Source organism: Eptesicus fuscus, chromosome 7, assembly GCF_027574615.1.
Source record: "Eptesicus fuscus isolate TK198812 chromosome 7, DD_ASM_mEF_20220401, whole genome shotgun sequence".
NCBI lineage: Eukaryota > Metazoa > Chordata > Mammalia > Chiroptera > Vespertilionidae > Eptesicus > Eptesicus fuscus.
Window position 1 is genome coordinate 54,117,973 of NC_072479.1, and position 9,730 is coordinate 54,127,702.

General features: G+C 55.9%; 1 protein-coding gene across 1 annotated transcript; it reads right to left on the minus strand.

Moving 5' to 3' along the window:
• GDF11 (growth differentiation factor 11) lies at nt 1-6,847 on the minus strand. Its single transcript, XM_028156493.2, has 3 exons — nt 6,412-6,847; nt 1,067-1,464; nt 1-545 (listed from the first exon to the last, which is right to left on the minus strand). Exons 1-3 carry the CDS (start codon nt 6,845-6,847, stop codon nt 165-167), a joined length of 1,215 nt encoding a protein of 404 aa, XP_028012294.2. The 3' UTR covers nt 1-164.
• Between the last annotated feature and the right edge of the window lie 2,883 nt (nt 6,848-9,730).

Consider the following 9,730-nt stretch of genomic DNA (forward strand, 5'->3'; position numbering starts at 1 on the left):
TCCCCACCTGCCTCCCTCTATTGTATTGCACACTGCTTGGGCAGGGAACAAGATGTGATGCTCATGAGAAGAGGTGGAGGGAGATCTAGGGCCTGTGGGGGAAGGGGGTCAGGGCTGGGATCTAGGGGTAGGGCCTGTGGAGGAGGCATCCTCTGTCCCCCACCTTAGGAGCAGCCACAGCGATCCACCACCATGCCAGGGATCTTGCCGTAGATAATCTGCTGCTTGTCATTGAAGTAGAGCATGTTGATTGGGGACATCTTGGTGGGAGTACAGCAGGGCCCAGCAGAACCTCTTGGATTAGCCTGTTGCACCAGGTGGGTGTGCGGATACTTTTGCATGAACATGTACTCGCACTGGCCCGAGCAGTAGTTGGCCTTGTAGCGTTTAGGTGCGATGATCCAGTCCCAGCCGAAAGCCTCAAAGTCCACTGTGAGGGGATATCGGCAGCAGCGGGACTCACTCGAGTGCTCATCGCAGTCCAGGCCCAGGTTCCGCCGGGACCGCTTTGTGTTCTCTAGGACTCGAAGCTCCATGAAAGGATGCTGTGATGGGAGAGGAGAAAGAGATGTGACAGGGTCCTGAAGGGTTCGCACTCCGTGTTCTTTCCCATCTGCCTCTCAACAGGGGCATGAGAACAGAGACCACTTCTCAGCTTTCCCACTGCTCCCATCCCCAACCAATGTCTTCTGCCCGCTTTTCTTGCCAGCTAGCCATCTCTCCTTCAATTCACCTTTCCTAATTCCTCCCTTGGCAACCTAACTCTCATCAGCCCCTTGGCCAGAGGCCTCATCAAGAGTCCATTTTGTGTTCCCACGGATCTCCCATTAACTCACACCTTCACCCCAAATCCAGTTTTCAGCTGTTGGCCTGGCTTGGATATCTGAAAAGTGATAGTTGCCACGCCCCTTCCCTCCCAAACTCCTCCTCTAGAATCAGCTTCTGGCCCCAGATAAATAATGCTAGTCCCCAACCCTCTTCACATTCCTGGTCTACCTTTTCCAACATCCCACCTCCTCAGGGCCAGGTTACACATATCCGCCACCATCTCAGGCTCCCTGCTCACCAGCCCCTCAGCTCCTGGCCCCAGAGAGGTGACAGCCAGGTCTGTGCCACTGGGATCAAAGGCGTTGATCTCGATGCCCCAGTTGCTCTGTGGCTGGCGAAACCAGCTGTGTAGCACTTGCTTGAAGTCGATGCTCTGCCAGTGGCCGGAGCGGGAGTGCAGCTCAATCTTGAGTGATCGGATACGGATGTGACGTCGGCCTCCCCCCCCTCCCCCAGGAGTCCCTTCCCCAGTTAGGGGTTTCAGCCGCAAGATCTGCAGGTAGACTGTGGCTGGGCGGGGCACGGGCCGTAGGTACACCCACAGCTGGGCCTTTAGTACCTTCGTGAACATCACCTTGGGGCTGAAGTGGAAATGACAGCAGAGAGGGCTGCCATCTGTCTGCACCGCAGGGTCCGCTGATGAGAGAAAAGGGGGTACAAGGTTAGCGAAAGTGTTTGTGGAGCAGGTCAGCAGCCCTGGGTGGCACTGGCAACTTGGACTCCTCAGCCTGAGTTTTCCAGTTCTTCACCCTTCTCCCAGGTCTGTCTTGTTGACTACCGTGTCACGGGTACCCAGAACAGTGCCTCCTCTTTTTCACTGTAAGATGACTGCTCTATCAGGTCTTACTGATCTGTACCCATTCTCTAATCCAGTTGCCCTAATGCATAGTTCTCCTCTACCAGTAACCTGCAAAGATGGTTATTAGAGATTCTTCCACCTGTAGCCTTCTCTTTCTCCAACTTTCCCCAACATATAGGGCTCTAACTTCTGAACCTTTGATGCTCTTCGAAGAAGCCAAACCTCTGTCCTCACACCTGCTGTTCTCAGCTCACCTTGTCCCAGTTTTGCTCCGTTTTGTCTGGTGGCCAGGCGGGGAACCTGGCATAGCACCTCCCCCCCAACACACACACACACACACACACACACACACACACACACACACACACACACTAAAACAAAACAGATGGCCTCAGAGAGTGGATAACTCGTGGTCCAGATAGAGAGCATGGGCTAAATTTATTTCGTGAAGTCAATCAGATCTAGGCTTCCTGGCATCATTCACACTAGAGCTAACATGCCTGGAAGACAAACTACTCAGGCACTCCTGTGCATTTGACTCTCCCATTAACCTGGAAACCAGTTTTCTCAGCTGCTTCCTCATCCTCATCACCATTCCTACCTCAGCTTTTGAGAGGGGAATACTATCTCTATGTTGTTTCCTCCTACTTGCTCAAAGCATCAGAAATAATATTCAACACACCAGATTAACTGTAATCAGTCTTTTCTCCCCTGAGCTTCCTGTCCAGTGCCAGCAACTCTTCGCAAAGGTTAACATCCAAACTTTACATTTTGGCCCATTTCCCCTTGTCCTGGATCATAAATTGATTCTTCTTGGGTCTAAAAGATGATTCTTAATATCTGCCTCTGCTTCCATTGCAGCTCCTCTCAGTTCCCTTTCTAATCCCTTAAGTCAGTTGGAAATGCCTTAAGTCATGTTTTCATTGGGCAGAAATAGCCATCTCACTCTAAATGGACAGAGAGGAAGAATCGGGAAGGAACTTCCAGAGCCATGTAAGAATGATTAGGAAGTCACGTCCATATGTATCATGCCCAGGTCTCTGAGTTCTGCATAATCATGGAGGACTTAGCATCTACAGTCGGGGTCCCACCAGCATTCCCCCACCCCAGAAGAAGGTGGGCCCAAGTGAGATGGGGAGGAAAGTGCTTAATGATCTTCATATATTCAGGACACAAGACACCAAGTTCCTCTGCGGCTTCCTTCCCCTTGGTTCTTCTCTGCGATCCCAGGGCACTGGTTGTGCTCCCAGTTACTCTCCCGCTGGAGCTGTGGGGTGCAGTGGGGTAGGGTTCCAAAGTGGAAATTCAGAGATCAGGAGAGCTGGGGCAAGGGAGCTGCTGGTGAGATGGGGGGAGTGACAAAGAACCCAGATAGCATACTGTGCCTGATGTCAGCATAAGGATTGTCTTATTTTCCTGTGTGTCTTCCCCATTAGGTACTAATCTCCATGAGTGTGAACACTGTGTTGATACTGTGTGTTTTGCTCATTGTGGCTTTAGTGCCTCCATAGTACCAGGCAGTGTTCAATAAATGCATGCTGAATGAACTCCCTAAACTCCCAATCTTAAATTATACTGGCCAGTGCCTCAAAGTCCTTCCTGGCATCTAAACACTGTCCTCTGTCTACAACTGAAATGGGTTTAATCACTGCCTGACTTCTCATTAACCAGCATCTGACCTTACCCACCAAACTTCTCAGTGATACAGATAATAATCCTTGCTCCATACGAGTACTGAGTATTAAATAAAGAATGTGAAAAAAGCAGTAGCTTCTCAATAAATGTTGGTTTATTGTTAGTTTTCTAAGCTGACCCAAGGCTTTAGAGATAGGGGACTGGGTCCCAGGGCTCCATCCTAAGTCTCTAGGCAGAATCCCCCCACCCCCACCCCAGGGAATCACCATACACTTCTCACCCAGTGGATGCGGGGACAGTCAGGTACTACAAGGGGGCAGGACTAAAACAATGAGTGGAGAAAGAAAAGGAAAGGGGACAAGATGAGAGACTGGAGATGGTGAGGGAGATAATAGAAGAGACTGTTAGGGATGAAGGCAGTTTAGAAGAGACAGGCAGAGAAATAGAGGGGAGGAGGAAGAGAAGGGCAGATCATGGTAGAGGAAGAAGAAATCAGCTTGGGGTTTGGAGACTCCTGGGAGAAAAGGGGGGATTTAAAGGAGTAGGTGGGGGTTAAGAAGCAAAAGGAGGGTGGTAGCTGAACCCAGTGGGATGAAGAGAAAGGACAGAAGGGTACACTGGGAGGAACAAAGGAGAACCAGGTAGAGCCACGGAGGGAAACAAGGGGCTTGAGAGAGTCCCCAACACACGCACAGGCCCGGCTCCCAAGGGGAGGGGAAGGAGCCACATCTGTGTTGGATTGATCGGGTTGGTGGCAGGCAGCAGGTCAGGTTTAGTAGGCGGTGCTGGTCTGGAGAGAGGTCATTGCACTATTTTCAGCAAAAGCCCAACCCCCTCACTGCTCACCACCTCGCCCTCCCCCCCACTCACATACACACTCTTCTAACCCCGGCTGGAAGGCCTAGGGGCAGGAGGTTGGGCTGAGGACCCGGGCCTCTCGGTGTAGGGAGGAGAGAGAAACTGAGGGGCTGGGCTTGGCTCTCAGAAGGGCAAGGGGGCTGGGTTCCCAGGATGAAGGCTGGGGTGGGAGAGCCTAAGAGGGTGGAGGGAACTAGGGCAGGCACTGCAGCCTAGGAGAGGTGGGGGCTGGGGTCCAGGGTTGAGGACTGGGGGAGGGGAGGAGGGGGAGGGGAGCGGAGGCCATCTCTGCTGACAAACACCTCCCCCGATTAGCAGAGCACAAGTCTCTTATTAAAGCGGGTCCCTGGGGATTAGACTATAAAAGTCTCTTTTTCCTTTTCCCCTCTCTCCCTCCCCTCCCCTCCCCTCCACTCCCCCTCCCTCTCTTAAGAGCTCAGCTTGGCTCTTAAAGGGGACGTACAACACCTGGCCAGAGACCCAGTCCCTAGTTATCCACGTCCTGGGGGTGGCATGAGGGTGTCCCTTCTCTCTTCACCCGTGACCCAGCCTAACCTGCACTTCCCAATCCAGGCACAGAGTCCTAGCCGTTTCATTTCCCGCGTCCCCTTTACCAGGGCTAACTCTGGACTCAGGCCCACTGGTTAAGGGATGCTGGGGATAGAAAGGAGCAAGGGAAGCCCACAGCTCTATCACCCATCTGGAAATCCTCAGTCCGACTGCACAGAGACCAGAGGGTCTTTTCCCTGTTCATCTTCCAGCAAACTCTTTTCCAGAATTCCTCCATAAGTCCGTTTCACAAATCCCCACCCCCATCGCTGCCCTCAGTCAACCTCACCCTAACCCTAGCTTCCATAAAGCAAAAGCTTTAAGAATAGAAGGAAGACGGAGGGAAACCCAAGATCAGATCCCAAGCCTCCACCTGCACCCCACCGAAAAATGAACTTCCTAGTTCGTTGAGTTTTCTCTTCTTCACGGCCCTGACCCAGCACTGTGGAGTTAGTCTGCAGAAAAGCTGGTGGCAGTGCGCAGCGCTCTGCCTCCCGGACGCACACCTGGGTTCCTGTGCCTCTCCCAGGGGAGTGGGCCACTAGGACTCCCCTCAGCCCCCAGCTTTTTATGACCCATCTGCCAATAAAACATCTCCCCCTCTTCTGTTCAGAGCCATAAAACCAAACAGTTGTGTGTGTGTGTGTGTGTGTGTGTGTGTGTGTGTGTGTGTGAGGGGGGTACTTTGCCAAACCTCTAAGAGAGGGCCTGGTTCCCTGGAGGGGGGGGGCAGAGGGGGCAGAATGGGGGGGGGAGACCTTAGTGGGGGAGGGGAAAGGGAGTCGTCTGACCCCAGGGAGAGCAGGGGAGTTTGGGGATGTTGGGGGGAGTGTTGGCCTGGATTTTCCAGGCCATAAAATTTCAAAGCAGCACAAGTCTATTAACATGTTCATCTTTCCTCCGGCCAGGGGCTTGGATGCCTGGGTCCACCCCCCTCCCCATGTATTTCTTTCTTTTTCTCCTTAGGTCTTCCTGTCTCTCCTCACGTCCGGGTGCGGGTAGGGGCGGGTGAATAGAGATGGAACACCAAGGTCTGGGCAGCCGGACGGGTGCCGGGAACCGCAGCGCCATGGGGCTGAGTTCTCTGAGCACAGGCAGTACCGAGAAGGCACAACTTTTCTGCCCCTTAGGGGACCGGGTGCCAGGGCCCTGGTGGAGGGGGTGCCCGCTGGGCTACGCGCCGGGAGAGGCAGGGCTCTGGGGTCTCACCCCTGGGAGGGGGGAGGAGCACTCGGCTCTCCGCAGCCCGGCGGGCGCGTGGCGGAGCCCCGGGTGGGAACGGTGCAGCGTGGGTGCCGGGGGCACGGGAAGGCAGCGAGCCCTGCAGCCCTGCCTCGGCCGCGGGGCCGGGAGCCGCCCGACTCCGCTCTCCAGCCTCTCCACGCGGCTCTTCAGGACTCGGTAGCTGTCCCTTCCCCGGCGCCGCGGGCGGGCCCCGCTTCTCCCGACTCCGCCAGCGCGGGTCTCCCCCGCACCCCCGGGGGTAGGAGGCGCTGCCCCGCAGTCCTCGGGACTCGCCGCCCCACCCCCTCCAGGGACGGGGCGTGCACACCACTCCGCCGCTCACCTCCGCCGCTAGAAAAACTTATACGGAACAGCCTCCGCCCCCCAGTCCGTCAAGTTTTCGCAGAAAAGGCTTCCGGGCCGGAGCCGCCGGGAGCGCCCCGCTCCTGAGCAGGAGGCGCTCACTTTCCCGGGGCCCGGGCCAGCTCGCCCCGCCGCTGCGCCCGCCCTCCACTTACTCTCCTGGGCCATGCTGATGACAGTCTCCGTGGTGGCGTGGTACTCGTCCTCCTCCAGGAAGTCCTCGGGCTGCAGCGCGTCCCCCTGGAAGTCGTGCAGGTCCAGAATCTGCTGCAGCGGCGGCGCCTTGGGCAGCAGCTGCTTCACCACCTCGCGGCTGATGTTGGGCGCCTCCTTGAGCCTCAGTTTGCTCAGGATCTGCGACTTGATGCTCTCCAGGCGCAGCTCGCGGCTGTGCTGCCGCCACACGCACACCGGGCAGCCGTCGGGCTCGGGCGCCGCGGACGCGGCCGGCCGGCTCGAGCGCTCCCCCCCGACCCCCGCCGCCGCCGCCTCCGCCGCCGCCACCGCGGGTCCCTCGGCCGCCTCCCCCCGGGGCCGCAGCTCCAGGGCGAGGAGCAGGAAGCCCAGCAGCAGCGGGGCCGCGAGCACCATGCTGGAGGGGAGGGGAGGGAGGACTGGGGGGCGGGGACGCCGGAGTCCCGCGGGGAGGGGGCGGAGGGAGAAGGGAGGGAGGAGGAGGGGGTCCCGGCGGCGCGGGATTGGGGGCTGCCCGGCCGAGGGGGACCCGGGGGGGCCGGGGGCGGCGGGCTCGCGGGCGGGGCGGGCGGGCGACCGGGGCGGGAGGCTGGGGGGGCCCGAGCCCGGGCCAGGCCCTTTATAGCCCCGGCCCCCGTGTCGTCAGCGGCCGCGATTGGCTGCGGAGCCAACAAAAGAGGCCGCGCTGTCATCCGAGGCGAGAGAGGGAGCCGGAGAGAGCCGTGGAAAAGGGAGAGAGGGAGGGAGAGAGGGCCCGGAGAGAGATGGGGAGACCGCGGTCTTGGGGTGCGGGAGAGGAGAGGAGAGAGAGAGAGAGTCAGCGACCAAGGGAAGACCCAGAGAGAGGGGGAAGAAACCGATCAGAGGGACAGAAATAGAAAAGGCAGAGGAAGAGGAGAGAGAGACAAAAGGGAGGAGGGAGTCAGAGGGGGAACACACGGGGAGCAGGGACTTAGCTGGAGGGACAGAGGAGAGAGACGGGGGAGTTAGAGTGGGGAGAGCCAGAGGCAGAGGCGAGGACGGAGGTCTGGCTAGCCAGGGCAGAGAGGGAGCTCTACAGAGCCAGTCCTCAGAGGTCAGGTGTGCAGAGAGATGGGAGCAGAGGCAGAGGAACCGAAGGGACAGGGGCCAGAACCCTGGGAAAGAGGTGGTGGAGGGAGAGGGGCAGGGACTTGGCGATACCAGGGAGGCCCCCGAGGAGGTCCAGCCAGAGGATCAGGGAAGGCAGGGATGAGAAGACAGACCCCTGGGGGAAGGAGAGACTGCACAGTGACAGGAGTCAGCCTGAGGGGGAGCGTGGGGAGCATGGGGAGGAGAGGGAGAGGCTGAGTCCAGAGGAGCCCTAGCTGAGCCTGAAGATGTTTGAAGAAGCCGTGAAAGGGAGCATCAGGGAATCAGAAAGAGAAAATGGAGGGATTAGAGTAGACTGTGGGGGTTAGCCAGAGGGACTAGGAGCTGAAGGGACAGAGACGATCTGAGAAGGTGGAGAGGTGGTCAGGAAGCCCTGAGACCAGAGGAAGACTTGGCTGGGAAGAGGTCATGAGCTTGAAATTGAGGCTTGAAAGGGATAAGGTAATTAGCAGGTTGGAAGAGGCAGGAAGGGAGGGCCTGGGGGAGGAATGGGAGGACGCAGCGGCGAAGACCACTGTGCTTGCAGAGGAATCTGCATCTCGGGATTCCCAGCTATACTTGAGGATCTGCAGGGTCTCAGAAATCTGAGCAGGGGCCAGTCGTTTTAGGGGCGAGAACAAGAGAGAGATCTGCCCTCAGATGCCCGAGTTGGAGGGACAGCAAGTTGTAAAGAGGGAACCCCAGATATGGAGTCAGTCCGTCTTCCAGCGTGACCTTGGGTACAGCCGAGGGCAGAGTGGAAGATTGCCAAGTACTGAAAGACTCCCGAAGGGCTTAGCTTCTGGTTCTCAGTACCTCTTCCCAGGCCTCAGTTTCTCCCGGCTTATTTCTTGATTCTAAAGTCCTGGAGGTCAATAGACAACCAATGGATTGAAAATGTTTAGGAGCCTGGATCTCGCTGGTTTCCTGGCATACACAACATGTACTGAACCAATGGAAGGACATTATTGGGTTTCTCAGGCAGAATAGAGAGACATTGGGTTCCTCTCTGGATTAGAACCCAATACGGTGTCTTAAAGTTGTCTTGATGAAACACTAGGTGTAAGGACAGAGTTGGACTGGGGAGCTGGAGTGGGATGAAGGAATAAATTGGTGGTCTGGGTGTGAAAGATGCCAAGATAAGTAAGATAGTCCCTTTCCTTAGGGAACTTACAGACTAGACAGGACACTAGATGAACAGTCCTGGCCAAATCTCCATCTGGAAGTCGCAAGGTAGCTCAAAGGTTAGGCGGCATAACTAGAGAACTCCTCTCCCTCTCCCTAAAATGTGTCCCCTTCTTGATGTTTTTCATTTATAGTGAATGACATTCAATCATCCAGTCCATAAACCTGATGTAGCCTTCATTTTCTTTGTCTCTCTCTTTTTAAAAATTTTATTCATTAATTTTAAAAAATATATATTTTATTGATTTTTTTACAGAGAGGAAGGGAGAGGGAGAGAGAGTTAGAAACATCGATGAGAGAGAAACATCAACCAGCTGCCTCTTGTACCGCCCCCTCCCCCCCCCACTGGGGACGTGCCTGCAACCAAGGCACCGGAACCGAACCTGGGACCCCTGAGTCCACAGGCGGATGCTCTATCCACTGAGCCAAACCGGTTAGGGCAAAATTTTTATTCACTAATTTGAGAGAGAGGAAGTGGGAAAGGAGAGAGAGGGCGAGAGAGACAGCGATTTGTTGTTCCACTTATTTATGTGCTCATTGGTTGACTCCTGTATGCACCCTGACTGGGGATCAAACCCGAAACCTGGCACATTGTGATGACGGACCCTCTAACTAACTTAGCTACCCAGCCTCTTTCTCTTGATCACCTGAGTCTTTGTACAAGTTGCTTCCTCTTCCTAGAACCACGCCCGCTCCGACCTCACCTGTTCGCACGCACACACACAGTCTCTTGGCCATACTCACTTTTTGCTCAGTTCTCAGTACAGGTGAGATTTTAGACGCGTCTTCGAGAAGTCCATTCCTGACTCCCAAGTGTAGAGTGGATGCTCCTCCCAGCTCATCTGCTCCACGTTGTGTGCCTGTGGGGGTTAATCACAAAGCTGCTAGAAGTAGGCTGCCTGGATTCAAGTTCCTGTTCTCCCCTCTTTCTGTCTGCGTGAACTTGGCTCTGTGCTTCAGATTCCTCACCTATAAGATGTATCT